At 45.4% G+C, this 21999-nt stretch overlaps 1 protein-coding gene across 1 annotated transcript in view; it reads left to right on the top strand.

The window, feature by feature from the left end:
- TIAM1 (TIAM Rac1 associated GEF 1) overlaps nucleotides 1–21999 on the top strand; it is a 141329-nt gene that overhangs the window by 75825 nt on the left and 43505 nt on the right. Inside the window, 3 exon segments of the mRNA XM_035017585.1 lie at nucleotides 2855–2941; nucleotides 7755–7903; nucleotides 7905–7980. Of these exon segments, the coding sequence (XP_034873476.1) occupies nucleotides 2855–2941; nucleotides 7755–7903; nucleotides 7905–7980 (312 nt within the window).

Below are 21999 nucleotides of genomic sequence, written 5' to 3'. Positions count from 1 at the left end.
CCTGCTCGGCAGGGAGCCTGCTTCTCCTTCTGACCCTCCCCCCTCTCATGCGTGCTCTTTCTCTCAAATAAATTAAAAAAAAGAAAAAGATTGTTACTATTCTATTTAAAAGGAAAAAAGATCCCGCCTTTGCTGATTAACTGTTAAAATCACCGTGTTCTTCAGTGACCTCAAAATAATCCAGCTGTAGGATGTACCATATTTTCTTTATATTTGTCAGTGTAGGAGATGGATATATCCCCCCTTCCCCGAGTGTGCTCACTGCTGGCATCTTGAAATGGAGGCTGCTCTTGGGGACTCTGAGAGCCCTAGATGGTGTCTGCTGCGTAGCCAAGTGTGGCGAGAGCTGCCTTTCTTTTTTTTTTTTTTTTTTTAAAGATTTATTTATTTATTTGAGAGAGAAAGAATGAGAGACAGAGAGCACGAGAGGGAAGAGGGTCAGAGGGTCAGAGGGAGAAGCAGACCCCCCGCCGAGCAGGGAGCCCGATGTAGGACTCCATCCCGGGACTCCAGGATCATGACCTGAGCCGAAGGCAGTTGCTTAACCAACTGAGCCACCCAGGCGCCTGAGAGCTGCCTTTCTGAACGCCGAGAGGGGCTCCTGTCTGCCTGACTCCTCAAACAGGTGTCTTCTGATATGAATTCCAGCGCAGAGCTGAAGTGCTGTTTAGCTTTGTGCATGTCGGCTTCCATTTGCCTGATCTTCCAGAAAAGATTGCTGAAGCTTTCTTCAGCAATCCTATCACAGAGACTTCCCACCACCTTGAGGGGTCCGATCTGTTTCTCAGAGCCATGCTTGCCCAGTGCCAATTTCATAGTCCACTGTAGTCTTTGTTACTATCTTTTGGTTATTAGAAAAAGAAGACCAAGGGACGCCTGGGTGGCTCAGTTGTTGGGAGTCTGCCTTCGGCTCGGGTCATGATCCCAGGGTCCTGGGATCGAGCCGCGCGTCAGGCTCCCTGCTCGGCGGGAAGCCTGCTTCTCCCTCTCCCACTCTCTCTGCTTGTGTTCCCTCTCTCGCTATATCTCTCTCTGTCAAATAAATAAATAAGATCTTTAAAAAAAAAAAAAAGACCAAGAAACGAGGGAATAGGGGCAAAGAAATAGCTCAGCCGTCTCCACTGACTTTGGCTGAAAGAGGCTTGGAGCAGGCTCTCCACCATCCCCTGTTCTGGTATCTTCCATTCAGGCGGCTTGTCATTTGCTGCTCACTTTAGTTTTAATAGAAAAAGAAATGTAGCCTCAAAACGTTATAGAGTCTTTCAGAAAGGAGATGACTGCATTTTAATGGATCTTATCCATTCTTTCTCTTGACCTAGCCCCTGAGTCTGCATCTATTCCAACAAATAAGGGGGAAAAAATTCTCTGCTGAAACGCAGATAGACAGACCTATGTTAAGGCTAATGTCTACTCCAATAGCTCATGTATAAAATTGTTTTTACTTGAGTGAGGCTTCTTGAAACGTAATCGGAAAGTTGCAAGTTGCTGTACGAATGGAATTCAAAATAGGAGAGTAAAATGAAGAGCGGAAAGTCCTCGGGGTGTGGCCTGTGTTGTCCCCGTCTGAGCGAGTTATGGTACCAGAGTGGGCGAGGACAATTGGTAGTTTTGCCCATGTGTGGGTATTTATTTCCTGGTCCTGTGAACAAAACAGAAAAACACATATTCATTATGACATGGCCTGAAAAGTCTTGATGACTCCCTGGGTCCCCGTCCTGTAATTAATTCTTCTATTTTGTTGTTATTTGCTTATTTGTTCTTTAAAACCAGTGTTTTTTTCTGCCTTCAGCCTTAAGGTAAGTACCTATATTATGGGATTATTCTTCACCCAGACCTGAAATTATCTCGGGTCGTTACAGCTGCATTCATTCCCGCTGGTCCTATAGGGGTGTTTGCCAGTGTCTTTTACTTGAGGGAAAAGATGTATTGGTTGGGATGTTCACTGATGGATCAGAAAAGAGGTTTCTTTTTTTTTTTTTCTTTTAAAGTAATCTCTACACCCAGCATGGCGCTCAAACTCACGACACTGAGAGATCAGGAGTCAGATGCTTTGCTGACTGAGCCCACCAGGAACCCCTATCAGAAAAGATTTTGAGTGAGACTGTCTAGAAACAGAGGTGACCAGGGCTTGTAGCCACAGGATCGGGAGCACCTCAGATCCCCAAACCACCTGCAAGCTCAGGGCCTTGTTCTGCCGTTTGTTTCTGAAGGGTGTAACAACCCCAAGATTAATTAGCTAATGGGCTTTGGGCTCAGGAAGCCTGGACAGGTAATAAGATGATCTTATGATCACACACTAGTAGAATGTGGAATCAGTCCATTTCAGTAGAAAATAAGATTTGTCAAGTGAGTTGCTACTCAATCCCCATTACAGAATTTTATTAAATCAAACTAGTGTCTACACAGCATTACATATGGCGGAACACACGCCATACATTTGTTCAGTTGTAACATATCCTAGGACAAGGATTGGCTGAGAAAAGTCAAGAGGACCCAGGTGAGATAAGCTGATCATTCTGTTTGTGCTGGTGGAGGGGACAAGGAAAAAGATAAAGTGATGGCATTTACTAGCAAGCAAGGTAAAACAAAATAATTGTCTTCTACTTGAACTGATAGGTAGGTGGTATGAGGTTAGATGTACCTGGTAATGTTAATTTTTATAAGTAGTGACTTTTTTTTAGAGTCATCTAAAATACATTTTTCTGCTTTGTAAAATAATATGAACAAGGAAAAACAATTGCTCCAAACTGTAACCAAAAACATTGAACATACGTTGTTCACAGCGGGTACTTCCTGTTGTTTGGTAAACATTCAGAAGGTGTGAGCCCTACCATCCTGGCTTCGTGTTTTCTAGGGTTTTCACTTTCCTCTGTGGAAGAAGATGGTGTTCGAAGGCTCTACGTGAATAGTGTAAAGGAAACTGGTTTAGCTTCCAAGAAGGGTAAGTCATTGGCTGTGTTGTCTGTTTGTCCGCCTCTCTTAAAATCCCCTTGGGGTGTCTCTGGTTGGTGGATAAGAAAGATATGCCCCAAGAGTTCACCTGTGCAGATTATTCGAACCTTGTCTCATTGAAAACCCTTGCAGGGAATATGGATATCATTCTCTAAACTCAGGTGTATAAGAAATGTCACATTCTTGGATTTTAAATCTGATTCTGAGCCCATGCCCTTGGGGCAAGTGGGAAATTCCATTCTAATCTGACATGATTGTCCTTCTCTACCATCTAGGATGGTATGGAAGTCCTAGGGGTTTTCCTGAAGCAGAGCATTTCCTGCAAAGCTCTTTCAAAGTGGATGTCGTCTTGTTCCCATTGTTGGAGGAATCTTTGCGGAAGTTGGGGAACTTAAGGGTTCAGGATCCCGTCGTCTTGCCCCACGTAAAGAGCTCTTCTCTGCCACACCCCGCCTGTAGCCCTACAAGGGTTCACTGGAGTCTGGGTTATTTGTGAAACCCCAACTCTCTTTCCTCGTTCTGCTCAGAGAGAATCTTTTCAACCTAGATTTTTTTTTTTTTTTGCTTCCTGTGATGGTTTCCTAGGGCTGCAGTAACAAATTCTCACAAACTGAGTTCTTAAAAATGACAGAAACTTATGCTTTTATAGTTCAGGAGGCCAGAAGTTCAGAATCAGGGTATGGGCTGTTTCCTTCTGGAGCCTCTGCAGGAAGAATCTGTTCCATGCCTCGTCCTTGCTTCCAGTTGTTGCTGGTGGTCCTCGACACTCCTTGGCCTGTGGCTGCCTCCCTCTAATCTCTGCTCTGTCGTCATGTGGCCTTCTTCGCTGTGTTTCTCTGTGTCTTTACGTGGCCTTCTTAGAAGAATACCGGTCATCGCCTTAAGGCCCATCCTAATCCAGAATGATTTTATCTTAACTTAATGACCTCTGCAAAGACTCTGTTTCCAAATAAGGTCACCTTCTGATATTCTGGGTGGACATGAGTTTTGGAGGACCCTTTCCAGCCTACCATACTTAGCATAAACACATCAGACAGGTAGGTAGGGCTCAAAACCCACCTTCCTTTTATTCTCCTTGTTATGGAATTCTTAGTTTCATCTGGGCAGCAGTAAAATCATACCTGCTGAATGGAGAAGACCAAAACATCTGGGTCAGTTGGCCTTAGATGTAATGCCCTGTGTCTGCTATTTGAGGGCTGCTGAGCGGAGCAGCCGAGGAAATGGTGGAGTGCCCTACCTTGCCACCTCCCTCCATTCTTGGGACAGCTTAGCTCTGGGTGTTTGTGACTTACGAGCCACCTAAGCAGGTTACCACCCCCTGTGCTGTAAGCCGTGGAGAAGAGCAGCCTGCAGACTTGACTATGCACAGAAATGGCAAAAGTGTGATAAAGGGTTTGAAATAAAGTCAAAGTCATTTATCTGCTGCTCTCACGGAGGAGGATTTTCCTTCCATACTTTTCAAGGCCAAAGGCAGCCTGGAGGCCAGGGTCTGATGCTATATCTCAGCTAAGAGCAGAGCTGGCAGGGCTTATTCACCTTCAAACCCAAGGCCTGATTGTTATCTCTCACAGCGCGCGATGAGTGTGCCCACTGGGGGTGGGGAAATATGGTGCCTCGGTGTCACTCACTTCCTGTTTTAGCTCTTTGAATCCAGGAACCCTGGTGTTAGATAAAAGCAAATGGCTGCCTGCTGCAACCCACTTGCCCCATATTGCACTGTTCTCTATAAAGAGTGATGCCCGTTTGTCCACCGGGGCCACAAACACCATCCTAATACCCGGCTTGTAGAGGGCATTGTCAAGAAAGATATTTGGGTGGTGGGTTTTGTTGTTGTTGTTGTTTTTAATGTTAAGTCTAGCCTCCATGTGCAGATCTCTGGATAATGGAGAGCTCACTGTGGACCATAAGACATCTTCACAGACATCTCTAATTGAGAAACATTCTCCTCCTTCAGCGTCCATTCACTGTTTTCCCTCATTCTTTGTAGACAACCTTGGATGCCCATCATGTTCTAAGTCTTTTATTTATTTTTGGTTGCCACCTTGGGCTTTTGGCTTGTCTTGAGCTAATGGTTAATCCCCCTTTAATACCCACCTACCCCTCTGTTGGATCTCCCATCGGCTATACTTACAGAATTGACTTTTTGAACCAAAGTGTGTTCTTTTACACTTCTCTTTGATCAGCTTGGCCATGCTTGGGCCCGACCCCTTCTTGGGGTCATCTGAGGCTGGGATCTGGCATCTCATTGGCGGTCATCGAAGTGTGTTTCTGATGTCTACACTGCACAGAGCCCAGTTGAGAAAGCCATGTGCTTCTTTCTCCGCATCTTCTAGATACTTCACTTTGCCACGGCCAGTTATGGGGATTGCTTCTGAGCAGGCTCTGATTTTCTGTGAGCAAGAAGAGCTTCCCATTTTCTTCTGCCACATACTAATGAGAGTTAACGTCTAGTGAAATAGATCCTCAGTGTGCCAGATGCTGTGCTTAACCTCACTGAGCGCATTGTCGCTTTTACGTAGGAGGAGACTGGGACTGGGAGAGACTCAATAACATGCCTATGGTCACAGAGCAGTTACATGGTGACATTGGGACAGAAGGACCCCGGCGGGGCACTTCATGGCTCACTCCTGCTGGGCTGCCCACATTCACACGCTAATACTGAGAATAAGTCACTCGGGCAACTGCCTGGAGTCTTTTTCTAGGGCTGCCTGACAAACGACCATGAACTGGGGAGTGTAAAAGCAACAGAAATGTATTCTCTCCCCGTTTTGGAGGCCAGAAGTCTGAAATGAAGGTGTCAGCAGGGCTGTGCCCCCTCTGAAGTCTCTAGGATAGAGCCCTTCCTTGCCTCCTCCAGTCTCTGGTGGCTCCCAGGGTTCCTTGGCCTCCAGCAGCTTCATCCCAGTGGCTGCCCCTGGCTTTACATGGCCTGCTCCTCTTCTTCCTGTGCGTCTCTTCAAAGGACATTTGTCAGTGGCTTTAGGACCCACCAGATCATCCAGCATGGTCTATCTCAAGATCATGTATTTAATTACAACTGTAAAGATCCTGTTTCCAAATAAGGTCCCATTCACAGTTCTGGGACATGGACGTATCTTTTGAGGGGTCACCGTTTATCCCACTACACACTTTGGTTCCACCATTCATAGTAAACCTGGAAGTTCTTTTAAAGAAAGAAACAAACTTGGGGTGCCTGGGTGGCTCAGTCGGTTAGGCATCCGACTCTTGATTTCGGCTCAGGTTATGATCTCAGGGTCATGAGATCAAGCCCCGCATCAGGCTCTATGCTCAGTGTGGAGCCTGCTTGAGATTGTCTCTCTCTCTCTCTCTCTCTGTCGCCCTATGCCTCTCCCTCTAAAGGAAAAAAAAAAACAACCAAACTCATAAGATGTTTAAGTCTTTTCTTCTGTTCTTTATATAACTGTAATATCTAACCAAAAGGGTTGTCTCCAAGAGAAGACTTAAAAAAAAAAAAAAAAAAAAAAAAACCCCAAAACTAACTACTTTTCGCATGGGGGAAATTTTGTATTTTCAACTCAAATGCTGTGATGCCAGAATCTTTTACCTAAAAATGGAGTGTTTAGCTTCTCAGAATCCCACCTCCATACAGAGAAAAGTATTCTCCTTTCTCTGCCATTGCCTTCCCGCTCAAAATGTTTCTTGGAGTATTTTCTGATACAAGATTGATGTCAAGTAGTTTGGGAACCCGAGCACAGATGGCCAAGGGGTGTGACTTGGTGAAGCTGGGGAGTGAGAACGTCTCTCTGGAAACACTTTTTCGAGGCATCAGGGGTGGGATCCTTGGATGCCTGAGGAGTCGAGTGGCTTCTCCTTTCTGCAGTTCATTCCTTACCTTTGCCCTTCACTCACTTCCTTTGTCAAGTTTGCTTTTCCACCCGAGTCTATAAAGTAAGAGTTGGACTCTTTTTTTCTTCTTAGTTGAAACAATATTTCCTTTCACGTTCTGCTCTAACCTCTCCCCTTCTCAAACCACCGGCTTGTTCTTTGAAACCAGGTTAAAATGCCCCAGGGTCAGTCAAAACCTCTTGTTCTTTTGGGTTGGCCTCGTTCACAGCTGGTCCTTTAGGTCTCCAACTTTGGCAGCTCCCCCAGCGTGCTTTGCAAAAGCAGCAGAACCTTTGGGGACCTTCCAAAAGATGGGTGTGCATTTTGCAAACTCAGCCTGAGGTCCTGATGTAGTTAAACAAAGGGAGGAGGGCACAAAATGATCATATTTGGTTCTGTAGAGTGTGTTGGGGATCGAGTGCTTTTCTGTGGTCGGAGCCAGAAGCAGCTCCCCGCATGCTGGTTCTCCAGCTGGTTCCGTGGCGGTGATCAAGAGATGTGAGCTGGCCTTGCCACACATGTGTGCTCTGCACGCGCGTGTACAAAACTTACTGCAGTAATCAGAGCAGTTCTACTTTTCCCCCCTCAAAACCGAGGACAGCAGCCAGAATTAGCATTTGTGAGGAGGAATTGGCTGATGCCCAGAGCATATAGATTCGGGAAGGAGTCAGTGTGTTGAGTTGGTGTGTTCAGGACAGGTAGGCATGCTGTCACATCCAAGTCCAGAACCTTCTGAAACCGAGGTCCCTGTGATCACCTGACGCTCACTGTGGAGGACGAGCACCGTGTGCACCAGCGCTGGGGCTGGGGTGGCGGGGGGGGGGGGGGGGCGTGACAAGTGAGCTCCGCATGCCCTTTCTCGGCGCTTCTGTGCTGTTGTGATCTGACTCGATGCTACAGCAGATGCTGCTTTTATGTGCGTGTGAAATTAAACATTTTCCGTCTCACGTTGGCAGGCCTGAAAGCGGGAGATGAGATTCTCGAGATCAATAATCGTGCTGCAGGCACCCTAAGCTCATCTGTGCTCAAAGATTTCCTCACACAGCCGTCCCTGGGCCTCCTGGTGAGGACCCACCCTGAGCCCGAGGGAGGCGTGGAGCTGCTGGCCTGCCCCCCCCCACCGAGCGGACGGCCCCGTGGACCCCGGCGAGAGCCCCCTGGCCTTTCTCAGCAGCAACCCAGGTACGGCTGCGATGTGGACCTTGCGGGTGTGTGTGTGTGTGTGTGTGTGTGTGTGTGTGTGTGCGCCCCTGGACTGGGGCCAGCAGGCATAAAGATGTGTGAGTGAGATGAGCTGGTTCCTCCTGAATGCATGCTTCCTGTTAATTTCCGCAGTTCAGGGCACTTGTGTTCTTGTGGAATACGTGTTTGGTCACCAGCCAGGCTGTCCCACATGGAGAGCTTCAGCGAGCCTCTGCTGTTTGTCATTTTGGAGAAAGTCGAATGGGTAGAGGCCACCGTCTCTTGGCTGTGGATAGAGATAACAGAGCTACAGAAGGGGAGGACTCACTGGGGCTCTGGGTCCTAGCTCTGCCGTCCACGTCACCATCCCCCAGACCACCCAGCCCTGGCTTTCCCTTCCGTGTGAGAGAGGGCATGAGCTGCCCAGAGTGGAAATGCACTCAGAGCCCTCATTTGGTCAGCTTCTCTTGGGCTCCCCCAATCTTGCGTGTGAGCCATGCCCTGCCCCATCTGCTCACAGCTTTTCTCCCTGTCCCTTTGCAACCTCGTGCTCCTCCCAAAAGAAGGAACCAGAATGCTACCTGCCCCCTTGAAGCCTTCCTGGGTGGGACCCAGCAGAGCTAGCTCCCTCCTCCGGGTCCCTAGGACCTTCCAAAAACATCTTTCCCGTGGGCCCCAATCATGCGATACTCTTCTTACTGGCTTGTCTCTCTCTTTGTCCTGAGTTTGTTTCCTGGGACTGAGCTTATGTCTTCTTCCTGTGGCTCCACAGGTACCCCATTCTCATTCCGCAAGAGTCGGTGAATGAGTGCACCTGTCAACAGCATTATGTCACTTATTCCCGACCCCATGACCTGATTCTAGAATTGGGGTTGATTTTAGTAAGTTGGGGTTTGGGATTTATTTTGTTTTTAAAACTTGAGTTAAATTAAAATTTAAAAAAAAGTCTTTGGTTTCAAAATCTGAGGGTAGGTACTTTGAGTATTCTTGCCCTGTCATTGTTTTTCAAATTCCCTTCTGAAGTTTGGCTTGATGAGAGTAGATCACCGGCAGAACCCTTGTGAGATCTCGTTCATTCTTTTGCTCAGCGGCTGTCGCAAGAATTTGGCAAGTTGAGGCTTCAGCAAACTGAAGGCGCCTATTGCCATTGACTTCCTTGAGTCATCATGTCATTGCAGTATCCACACCCCCATCAGATTTTTAGAACAGGACTCAAGTGAGCCATGTACCCTTCACAGAGAATGGAGACCATGAAGGCTGTTCTTTTGTATGACCACAAGATGGCAGCATCGAGCCCATAAAACTCGGTTCACAGAGCGCGGTTTCTGTAATATGACTTCGAATGAGGCATGTTGTGGTAGGTTAGGTTATTTAAAGGATTTTTACAAGATCTGAATGTACACGCTATGACCAACAGTGTGTGCACAACTTTTTTTGAATTTTTTTTTTTTCCGTCTGAGCCCTTCCTGTGGGTTGAGGATATAAAGCCGGGGTTGGCAAACGACACCCCACCAGTCAAATGCAGCCCACAGCCTGTTTTTGTAAATAAAGTTTTATTGGAACACAGTCATGCCCATCATTTACATCTTATCTCTGGCTACTGTCTCATTGCAAAGGCAGAGTTGAGTAGTGGTGACATGGACTTGTGGTCTATAAAGCTGAAAATATTCACCATCTGACCCTTTACAGATAGTTTCCCTGAGAGAATGTGACTGGAATTGCTCACAATTTGCCCCTTTAAAGGTAGTCACTATTTTAGGGGTGTTTCTTCATTAAAAATGATTGTGCGTGTATGTGTGCATTTTGCAAACTTTCATTAAAATTGTTTTAATTAAAATGTATTTGCATACAAGTATTTTAGAAATACTTGAGTATAGAATATAGAGTATATGTGTATATATATAGTAAGTGTCCCATCTTTTATATGATGGGGTTTTAAAGATTTTATTTATTTATTTGAGAGAGAGAGTGAGAGAGAGAGAGAGCACAAGAGGGGGGAGCGGGAGAGGGAGAAGCAGGCTCCCTGCCGAGCAGGGAGCCCGATGCGGGACTCGATCCAGGGACTCCAGGATCATGACCTGAGCCGAAGGCAGTCGCTTAACCAACTGAGCCACCCAGGCGCCCATATGATGGGGTTTTAAACTTACCAACTGACCTTTACCTACTACGTATTACCTCCTTTAGGCCAGTCACCTTTGAAGGCTGAGTGCTAAACCCACTGAACCTACCGGTGTTCAAAGCATACTAAAATTTCCATTTTGGAATCATTCTTAGAAGATTCATTGACTCCTTTGCTTTTTTTCCGGTTGAACGATATGTTGGATCTGACATTTGTCGAGTGAGGTGCTCAAAGTCATTTTGACGACTGGGCCACGACTGTGTTCTCAAACTTAAATTTTAGCGAATGTTCTGGTTTTTAATCAGTTCCCCTTCCAATATTTTGCAATGATTGAAAATCCTTCAGAACAAAGTCTTCTTCAGTCCAGGTCAGATCACCAAACTGGTTCAAGATGAAAGCAAGAAAGTCGGGTCACCGTGTTAGTTTGCTTGTGAGGTCTCTAGGCCATCTTCAACATTAATAAGTTCCAGAAGAATTCTCAAATGCTCTGGGCAGTCGCAGCCCAGTTAGTGGGGCGGGGGGGGGGGGCAGCCTGAGTCTCCGCCTCTCTGCCTTCTGGTTTGCTACCGCTTCCTAGTCCCCATTTAACCGTGAAGAATAAAAGAGGCAAGTAAACAGGATAAAATAACCTGAAAGATTGCTCCATAATGAGGCAGAGATAAAGCAGTGTCTAAGGTCAGCTGCGGTTAAAATAGCAAAGAAAACAACTAGCAAAATGGTACAATGGGGAGGCTGGACTATAGCCTTAGTCTAAATTTAGAAGTAGCTAAAAATAAGCATCCTGAGCGGCAGGTTTGAGGTCTGATGCAGGGACCATCTTAATGGTGGTCACAGTGCGTGGTTGGCAGCCTGGGTGGAGGGCCTGGCAGTGTCTCAGGGACCTGGGGGTCCATGTGAGCCTTGGCGGGTGCCTGTCCATGGGAGGCTGGCCCGGCTGCTCACCCTATCCTACGAGCCCAAGTAGGCAGGCTTGCTCCAATCCTGCCCTCAGAACCCTGACTGAAATATGGAATGAACTTGCAGGGCTGGATTATTTCTGAGCCCCCTTTTCTCATGGAAAGGTTTGTTTCCTCTCTGAAAGCATCACACCCTAGTGGCTAAGAATGGGCTCTGGGACCAGGTTTCTCGGGACTAAGTCCTGTTTCTGTGTTTATTAGCTTCATCTCCCCAAGCCCCGGTGTCCTCATGCATAAAATGGGGATATTACCACAGTACTATCTCACTAAATTGCTGTGAGGATGAACTGAGTTATAAAAGTAAAGTGTTTAGAATAGGTCTTAGGAAGTGCTCGATAAATGTTACGTATTCGAAGCACAATCTCTTATGGGGACATGAAGATTTTCTGGCTTGGAACCAGCGGCTGCTCATTTCTGATCTCACTGGTCTCTACTCCATCCACCTCAATCTGCAACAGGTGAATTGTCTGATAACTATGTTTATGAATACCTTACTTAAGTATTTTCCTCTCCTGGGTGGAAAGAAATGAGAGACATCTGGGCCCCTTTTCAGAGATCATGATTCACATGGTCCGGGACTGGGGCCTCGGGTGCATTTGTTGTGGTTTTGCTTAAAACGCAGGGGATTCTAACGTGCAGCTAGGATTGGGATCCACCACGTTGGGTTACTAACTGTCCTTTGGTTGTTGATCCCCTTTTTGTTGTCTTGGTGGAATGTTATGGTCACATGCAAACCATCTGTAGTGGTATTTGTTGATACCATATCATGGTCTGAGATTTTGTTCTTTTAAAGATTTACTTATTTATTTAAGTAATCTCTACACCCCACGCGGGGCTGGAGTTCAGGACCTGGAAATCGAGAGTCACATGCTCCATTGACTGAGCCAGCCAGGCGCCCCTGAGATTTTTGTAATGAAAATCTGTTAGGCAGTCTGGAATGCATCTCCAGACTCCTCTCCTTGTAGAGCAAGAAAGTGTGGTTGAATGTTTTGCTGTGTTGGCTTAGAAAACCAGGGATCTCATCCTGAGTGTTCTCTCTTAAGACCCAGTTTCCCATTCTCAGTCACTGACCATCCGTGAGTCCTTGTTGAAATCTTTCTTGAGCTACTTTCAACCTTTTTTTTGGTAATATTTGCTTACTGGCACACTGGTAAGAAAATGGAGGAAGGATGTCTAGACAAAAAGACAGTCCCTTGAGTGACTGTTATTATAGAAAGAACCTTGGAGCAAAGGGGAAGCTGGGGTAGGAAGTTGCAAAACTGTTTGTGTGAGGTTTCCAAAAAGCCTCTTGAATGTTCCTGTGTGATTTATTTTGAATACTGGTCTCATCTGGAGCTACTAACCTTTTGGGCCAGATAATTCTTCGTTGTGGGGGGGCCCGTCCTAGGCACTGATGTTTACCAGAGTTACTACAAACCACTGTAAGTTAGTAGTAAGGAGCCCCTTCCCCCAAGTGGGGCCAATCTCAGGATCTTCCGATGTTGCCAAATGTCCCCTGAGCAGCAAAATCTCCCCCTTTTGAGAGCCATTGGCCTGATTTATCAGAAGGTAAACCTACTTCACCCAGTTAGGGAACAATTCACAGCGAACATCAATATAGGAAAGCAAATCTGGATGTAAAATAATTTTTAAAGGTTTTATAAAACATTTATCGAGGGAATTCTAACACAAATACCCTTTTCTGGCATCTCCCTCCCGCTCCCTGCCCCCGCCCCCCCCTTGAGTCAAGGGAAGAGCAAAGAACGAATAAATGCTTAGTTTGAGGCCTTTCTCCCAAATGTGAGTGGAACTGTTCTGGCAGAAGATATTTATCACTGAGATTAACTCCTGAAACAAAGGTATTTCAGTTAGTCATGATGCAAAAGCCCACATTTTCTGCCAGTTGTAAGAATCATACCAGTGGCATCGATGGTATCTTTCCAAAGTTGCAGAATATCTGTGTGTCTTACATTTTAAATTCTGCCATCAAGGCTCACAGCCATGCCATTTTTATGGTGACTGCAGCTCTGCTTTATCTTCCCTAAAATTCCACCTGACCTGTGGGGGCAAAGCAGGTGCCCTCATTCAGCTCAGTATTCCAATAAAGATGCCAGGGCTCAGCAAACTGAAGTTGGTTCTTGTTTGAAAGATGGTCGTTCCAGAAACTGAGCTTGGGAGAGCCGGGCGTGTGCAGCTAACTCTGGTCCATTGGAGTTCAAGACAACTGGGGCCATCGTTGGGTTTGGAGAGTCAGCCCCCCCTTGATAGACCTCAGGCACATCTGTCTGATGCCCAGTGGAAGAGTGGAGTCTGTTTCGAGTACAGAGATCCCTCCTGCAGGAAGTAGACCGGGCAGTGTGTTGTAACGGGAAAAGCTTCCGTGACAGCAGGGAAAGTCGAAGGCACCTTGGTCAGAGAAGGAATGGTTGGGTGCCCCACGTGGACAGCGTTTTGATCGGCGGGCAGAGCATGCTTCCCTAGAGTGCCTGTGAAGTGGAAGAGTCTATTCCAGAGTGCTGTTCCGTGCACATTGTCTGGAGCTTGATTCTGATGATAAGACAATCAGGCCTCTGGGAGAGGCAACAAAGAAAGAGGAACCGCACAGATTTATCTCCCTACAAACAAATATGGCCCCCTCCTGCAGAGGCTCTAACATCTCATAGATACCAGGAGCGCGTGGTCCTCTGTTTGTTGATAAAATGTGGAGCCATGTGCGTTTTGTAAACTGTCTGGGTTCTGTGATTTTGTCACACAGCACCTGGCCTGCTTCCTGAGGCCCTGCTGGGGCCAAACCCCTAGTCTCGATTTCCAGCTGGAATGGGTTGATGACTCCTGTCAAATCCTGCGGAGGGGGGGGATGGTTGAGAACTTAAGAGCCTCCATTTGTATATTTTTAAAGAACATGAATGAACCTTGTATTATTTCACTTTCACAACCAATTAACCGAATCAGTAATGCTTGTATCTACAGTTTTCATGGATTTAAAAATTTCTCTCCATAGAGAAACAGATGCTGAGATTTTGTGAAATTTGGCTGGAAAGAAGTTATTTTTCTGCTAAGTTAAAGTTGGAGGGTTTTTTTTCATAATCCATATTAAGCTCTCCGTAATTCTTTTTTTTTTTTTATAATTATTTTTGTTTCTTAGCTTTGTGGTAGAGAGGGTGTTTATGCTGATCTTATATATATTATGAGTGTTTCTATGGAATTCTTATATGACAGTCAAAAGACTGAAAAGCAAAATAAAATCCTGGCCTAGTGACTAAATTTCATTTCAGCGGAATGTTTTTATTGGTAATATCTAACCTTTTCTTGCCCCCTGGCCCTCAAATCATTTTTTCCTCACAGAGATTTAAACGCAAGCATTAATCTAAGGCTTTCAGAAAATCAGTGTTATAATTGGTTCTTCTTTGGAAATGTTTGAATTAGAGGATCCGCCTATTTAATAACCATTGTTAATGTATCTCGTGAGTGGAAGAGTTTTATCTTCTTTCTTTAAATTTAAGTCCTGAGCGGACTTGAATGAAGTCAGAGTGAATGTGTCTCCACTGAATCAATGAAAGAGAAATCTAAATGTAAATGTCTGTCCTGCTGATGGCGAGTAGGACGTGCTAGTTCAAAGGTTTCTCGGTCCCAAGAATGTTATTATGACGTGAAAACCATTCTGAAAAGTGAAGAAACGATCAGACCTGTTTACAACAATGCGTGTTATTCATGGTGCCTGTGGATATAGCCAGTAGGTCCCATCCTGCCCAGCCTCAGCCCTGCTCTGTGCGTCCTCATCCCCCGGGGCTGTCCAGCCCCCTGTCCATCCTTTGTCTCTTCCGATTTGGCCCCACTTCTCTGTGCTGCCAGAATGGCGGCCGGGCACTTCCTCTATGCTGGACATTATGCTAAATGTGGGGATGGGGTGGAGGTGAGGTGGCGGTTCCCTTGCTCTGACCACTTCTTCAGCCAACTGTCAGCCTTGTCCTTGGCTTTCCCATCTCTCTGATGGTGAGCAGAGCCACCTGTTCGTGTGTGTGCACTGGTGAGTAAACGGGGACAGCTACCTCCCAGGCAAAGGGGAATTCCTTTAGTGTCTGTTGTTAGAGGAAAGTGTCTTGTAGTGAAGGGCGTGGGGAGCTGCGGTAGGATGTTGCAAAACTGTTGGCATTGGGGTTGCCAAAAAAGTCAGTGGTGTTGTTCCACTAGATTCTTAGGCTAGGGGGCCTTCAGAGAAGCTCTCCATTCCTGCCTCTCTGGCTCTGGCTTTCTTTGATGGCTAAATCCCCCTTACCTGTTTATTGGTTATCTTCTGCTAGGTGCACCCCAGGACCATCATTTTATTTGCTCATTCTTTTGGGCTGGGCTCAGCTGAGTGCTTGTTCTGCTGTGCTTGCCTGGAGTCACTCATGTGGCTGTGTCATCTGGCGGCTTGACCGGGGCTGGAGGATTGAGCTGGCTTCACTGGCATGTTTGGTGGTTGGTTGACTGGACGCCCCCCCCTTGCCTGAGGCCTGTCATCCTCAAGAGGCTGGCTTGTGGTTTCTCTGTATGGTGAGCGCAGAGACCCTGGAGGCAAAACCAGAAACTGTAGGGACACTTGAGGTCTTAGCCTGGAGTTCATGTATCATCATCTATCTATGTCACATTTTGTTGATTGAAGCAAGTCACAAGGCCAGCCGCAATTCATGGGATGGAGAAAAAGTAACACAAAAATCTGTGCTCAAAGGGATGGATAGAATCATCACTTTGCAAACTCTCTTTCACAAGCTACATTGCTTTTTCTCTTCTTATTTTATTAATTTTTATCTTCAGCTAAGAGCAGAAGCATGGCATATTGGAGTAAAAAAGAATACATGCTTTAGAATCGTATATATTGGGGCGCCTGGGTGGCTCAGTCGGTTGAGCGTCTGACTTTGGCTCAGGTCATGATCTCAGGGTCCTGGGATCGAGCCCCGAGTGGGGCTCCCTGCTCAATGGGGGGCCTGCTTCCCCCCTCCTTCTGCTCCTCCCCCTGCTCATGCTCTTTCTGTCTGTCTCAGATGAATAAATAAAATCTTTTTTTAAGATTTTGTTTATGATTTTGACAGAGAGAGACACAGTGAGAGAGGGAACACAAGCAGGGGTAGAGGGAGAGGGAGAAGCAGGCTTCCCGCGGAGCAGGGAGCCCAATGCGGGGCTTGATCCCAGGACCCTGGGATCATGACCTGAGCCGAAGGCAGACGCTTAACGACTGAGCCACCCAGGGGCCCCTGAATAAATAAAATCCTAAAAAAAAAAAAAAAAAAAAATCATATATACTTACAAGATACTGATTCATAGGAATTCCTTTATATTCTAGATATTAACATTTTTGCCAGTTATATGTTGAAGATAACTTTTCTCAGTATGTGTCTTGTGGCTTTTGACAAAGAAGAGTTTTTAATTTTAATAAAATCTAATTTTCTGTCTCATATGATTTGTGCTTTTTATATCTTATTTAAGAAACCCTTCTCTTGCCTAAGGTAACAAACATTGTCTTCTGTATTTTCTTGTAAAAGATTTCATACTCTGGGCTATTCACATGCTTCTGATTTATATTTCCCTGATGCTGATTTTTGTGAATGGTGTATGTTGGGGTGCAACTGTATATTTTTCCGTCTGAGTAATCTACTGTCATAACAATGTCTATCAGATATGCCATTCCTTTCCCCAGGATCTGCAATGGCACATCTGCTGTATATCATGCCTCTGTATGCAGGAAGGCTGTTTCCGGGCTTTTTTTTTTTTTTTTAATTCTATTTATTTATTTGACAGAGAGCGAGAGCACAAGCAGGGGGACTGGCAGAGGGAGAGGGAGAAGCAGGCTCCCTGCCGAGCAAGGAGCCCGATGCGGGGCTTGATCCCAGGACCCTGGGATCATGACCTGAGCTGAAGGCAGATGCTTAACCAACTGAGCCACCCAGGCGCCCCACATCTTTTATTTTAAAATTTTTTATTGTTGTGTTAATCACCATACATTACATCATTAGTTTTTGATGTAGTGATCCATGATTCATTGTTTGTGCATAACACCCGGTGCTCCATGCAGAACGTGCCCTCTTTAATACCCATCACCAGGCTAACCCATCCTCCCACCCCCCTCCCCTCTAGAACCCTCAGTTTGTTTTTCAGAGTCCATCGTCTCTCAAGGTTCGTCTACCCCTCCGATTTCCCCCGCTTCATTCTTCCCCTCCCACTACCTTCTTCTTCTTCTTTTTTTTTTTTCTTAACATATATTGCATTATTTGTTTCAGAGGTACAGATCTGTGATTCAACAGTCTTGCACAATTCACAGCGCTCACCATAGCACATACCCTCCCCAGTGTCTATCACCCAACCACCCCTTCCCTCCCACCCCACCCCCCACTCCAGCAACCCTCAGTTTGTTTCCTGAGATTAAGAATTCCTCTTATCAGTGAGGTCATATGATACATGTCTTTCTCTGACTTATTTCGCTCAGCATAACACCCTCCAGTTCTATCCACGTCATTGCAAATGGCAAGATCTCATTCCTTTTGATGGTTGCATAATATTCCATTGTATATATATACCACTTCTTCTTTATCCATTCATCTGTTGATGGACATCTTGGCTCTTACCACAGTTTGGCTATTGTGGACATTGCTGCTATAAACATCAGGGTGCAGGTGCCCCTTCGGATCCCTACATTTGTATCTTTGGGGTAAATACACAGTAGTGCAACTGCTGGATTGTATGGTAGCTCTATTTTCAACTTTTTGAGGAACCTCCATACTGTTTTCCAGAGTGGTTGCATCAGCTTGCATTCCCACCAACAGTGTAGGAGGGTTCCCCTCTCTCCGCATCCTTGCCAACATCTTTCGTTTCCTGACTTGTTAATTTTAGCCATTCTGACTGGTGTGAGGTGGTATCTCATTGAGGTTTTGATTTGGATTTCCCTGATGCCGAGTGATGTTGAGCACTTTTTCATGTGTCTGTTGCAGGCGCCCCACATCTTGTATTTTTTATTTTTTTTTTTATTTTTATTTTTTAAAGATTTTATTTATTTATTTGAGATAGAGAGAATGAGAGACAGAGAGCATGAGAGGAAGGAGGGTCAGAGGGAGAAGCAGACTCCCTGCCGAGCAGGGAGCCCGATGCGGGACTCGATCCCGGGACTCCAGGATCATGACCTGAGCCGAAGGCAGTCGCTCAACCAACTGAGCCACCCAGGCGCCCACATCTTGTATTTTTAAACCTACAAATGCTCTCCCTTTTTTGGGAATGTGTGGGGTGTTGTTTTATAAACTAAGACTTGCACGTGTGTATATCAGCTCTTTATTACTTTATTGTATATCAGATTGTGTGTGTGTGTGTCTCCATTTGAAGTACAAGCATACCCTATTTTATTGGGCTTTGCTGTGTTGCGCTTTGCAGATACCGTGTTCTACAAATTGAGAATCTGTGGCAACCCTGCCCTGAGCAAGGGTGTTGGCACCACATTTCCAACAGCATTTGCTCACTTTGTGTCTCTCTGTCACATTTTGGTAATTCTTGCAATATTTTAGGCTTTTTCATTATTACTATTTGTATAGTGATCAGTGATTATGATTTGCTGAAAGCTCAGGTGATTAGTATTTTTTTAGCAATAAAGTGTTTTTAAATAAAGATATGTACTTTTGGGGGGTGCTTGGCTGGCTGAGTCAATGGAGCATGCAACTCTTGATCTCAGGGTTATACATTAGAGCCGCATGTTGGGTGTAGAGATTACTTAAAAGTAAAATCTAGGCACCTGGGTGGCTCAGATGGTTAGGCGTCTGCCTTCAGCTCAGGTCATGACCCTGGAGTCCTGGGATCGAGTCCCGCATCGGGCTCCCGGCTCGGCGGGGAGCCTGCTTCTCCCTCTACCTCTCTCTCTGTCTCTTATGAATAAATAAATAAAATCTAAAAATAAATAAAATCTTTTTAAAAAAGTGCATTTGTTAGACCTAATGCTATTGCGCATTTATTAGACTGCAATGTAGCATAAACATAACGTTTACATGCACTGGGAAACCAAAAATTTCATTTGACTTGCTTTGCTGTGATATTCACTGCATTGCAGTGGTCTGGAACCAAACTCACAGTATCTCCTAAGTATGCCTATACATCCTTTTAGAGAGTTTTTTAGCGAGGTTCTGTTTATAGCAAGCTTTCTCACTCTTTGTTTCTCAGAGAACATTATAGTCTTCTTATTGAATAATATTTTAGCTGGAAATACAATTCTATATGATAGTTTTAGCATTTGAAGACTTCTGTGCTTTAGGGAGGTCATGTCTTCAGATCTTTTATTCTTTCTTGAACTTTTATTTTTATCTTTTTTTATTTTTATATTTTTATCTTTTATCTATTGAGTGCTTTTTAATGTTTTTATTTATTTATTTATTTATTTATTTGAGAGAGAGGACACGAGCAGGGCAGAGGGAGAGAGGGAGAGGGAGAAGCAGACTCCCTACCGAGCAGGGAGCCTGACATGGGGCTTGATCCCAGGACCCTGAGATCATGACCAGAGCTAAAAGCAGACACTTAACCACCTGAGCCACCCAGGTGCCCCTTGAGTGTTTTTGTTTGGTTTTGGTTTGTTTTTTTTATTTGAGGCACCTGGATGTCTCAGTCAGTTAAGCATCCGCCTTCAGCTCAGGTCTTGATCCCAGAGTCCTGGGATTGAGTCCCATTTCGGCCTATCTCTCTCTCAAATAAATAAATAAAATCTTAAAAAAAAAGATTGATTTATTTATTTGAGAGAGAGACAGAGAGACAGAGAGAACAGGTGGAGGGGCAGAAGGAAAGGGAGAGAGGGAATCTCAAGCAGACTGCATGCTCAATGCAGACCCTGATGTAGGACTTGATCTCACGACCCTGAGATTATGACCTGAGCCGAAATCAACGGTCAGACACTTAACTGACTGAACCACTTAGGCGCCCCTCTCTTGAGTGTTTTATTTGAGTGGTTATAGTTCTCATTTTTAAAATTCTGTTAATTTACCTGATCTTTTTTGAAGTTATCTCTTTTCTTGTTCCTTCTTAAAAAAAAATTTTTTTTAAATGTACTTGACATTCTATATCTGATGATTGCAGTATCATTCCTTGGGAATCTTATTCTGTTGCTGATTGTGTCTCTTGCTTCTCACTCATGGGGACCTGGTTCTTCCTGGGTTTTATGATAATGAATTATGGGTTTTTATTTGATCAAGCTTTAACTGGGCATTATATGATACCGTCATTCAGTGTGGTTTTGATTAAGAGGGATTTTGATTATGTCTTTGCTGGAGTGCTTGGAATACAAATATACAACAATTTTAAGGCAGTTTTTCATCTTGAGTGTCATGGACGAAATATTTGTGTCCTGCCAAATTCATATATTGAAGCCTTGAGCCCCGATGTGATTGTTCTCTGGAGTTGGGGCCTTTGGGAGGTAATTAGGTTTAGATAAAGTTGTGAGAGTAGGCCCCCATGATGGGATTAGTGTCCTTGTAAGGAGACAAAGAGAGCAGAGCTCACTCTTTTCCTTACACACACAAGGAAAAAGTCATGCGAGCACATAGGGAGATGGTGGCCTTCCACCAGTCCTCACCAAGAACTGCACAAGGAAAAAGTCATGCGAGCACATAGGGAGATGGTGGCCTTCCACCAGTCCTCACCAAGAACTGAATCTGCAAGCCCCTTGACCTTGGACTTCCATCCTTCAGAACTGAGAGAAATAAGTGTGTGTCATTTAAGCCACCACATCTGTGGTCTTTTGTTATAGCAGCCCAAGCTGACGAAGACATGGAGTCTCCTGGGTGCAGTACATGGTGTAAATTTGAGTCTCAAGCACCCATGGGGCCAGCCTGTGGTTATCATCTTTGGAGAACCCCCCCACACCCCCACCCCTTGCTCCCTCCCTGCTCTTCTGTCCTGGAGTGTAGGCAGAATCAGACAAGCTTCCTTTCCTTTGTTTGCTCCTTCCTCCTTCTTTCCCTTCCCTTCGCTTCCCTCCCCCTCCCTTCCTTCCCTTCTGCAAGTGAATACTTTTTTCTTTTATCTTTTTACATCTTTTTAGACCAAGGGTATAGCCCTTCAGGGGAACCATATGAATGTGGAAGATTCAGTTCTAATTCTCCAACTCGTACAGATCTGACACCTGTTTTCTTTTTTTTTTTTAAAGATTGTATTTATTATTTATTTGACAGAGAGAGAGAGAGAGACAGCAAGAGAGGGAACACAAGCAGGGGGAGTGGGAGAGGGAGAAGCAGGCTTCCCGCTGAGTAGGGAGCCCGATGGGAGGCCCGATCCCAGGACCCTGGGATCATGACCTGAGCCGAAGGCAGACGCTCAACCGACTGAGCCATCCAGGCGCCCCATGACACTTTTTTCAGTATCATGTCTTTATAGAGTTGAAACCAGAGTCTCCAGGGCATTGGTTCCCAGGCTGGGATGGTACTGCTGTTGGGAAATGTGTGGGTGCATTTTTATTGGCACAGAGACCACGGAGTGCTAATTGTATTTACTGCCCAGGAGCAAGGGAGACTCAAGTGTCCCTGCCAACTATGTGATTTTGTGTCCCCCTCCCAAATTGTTCATCTCCTACCACCAAAAGATTTCTCTCTCTCTTTGGGAAACACCGCACTAGGGTTTGGGGACTGATGGATTTCCTCAACATTGCTTTCAGACTTGCCCACCAGCTCATTTTATTGTCTTCATTTGGGGCTCTGGGATTTCTTGGAGCTCAGTTCTGTGTTTAAAAGGATTTTGTTATGTTTTATTTAACATTCCTAAATGTTTTGTAGAGGTAAGTTTTCTCCTTCCTTCCTTCCTTCCTTTTTCAGGATACCTAGCCCCACCCACAGTATCATTACCAATGAAAATCCTTTAGTTCGTTTTCCCACTATTTGGTGAGCCTCAGCTATACCCCAGGCAACGTGTCACAGGTGAGATATGCAGGCTCACAGCATTTGGCTGTGCTGTCTGGGGGTTGCTGTTCTG

This window comes from Mirounga leonina, unplaced genomic scaffold (assembly GCF_011800145.1).
Source record: "Mirounga leonina isolate KUSES-001 unplaced genomic scaffold, KU_Mleo_1.0 Mir_172, whole genome shotgun sequence".
In the NCBI taxonomy this organism is placed as follows: Eukaryota; Metazoa; Chordata; class Mammalia; order Carnivora; family Phocidae; genus Mirounga; species Mirounga leonina.
This window is presented reverse-complemented; position numbering and strand designations above follow the sequence as displayed.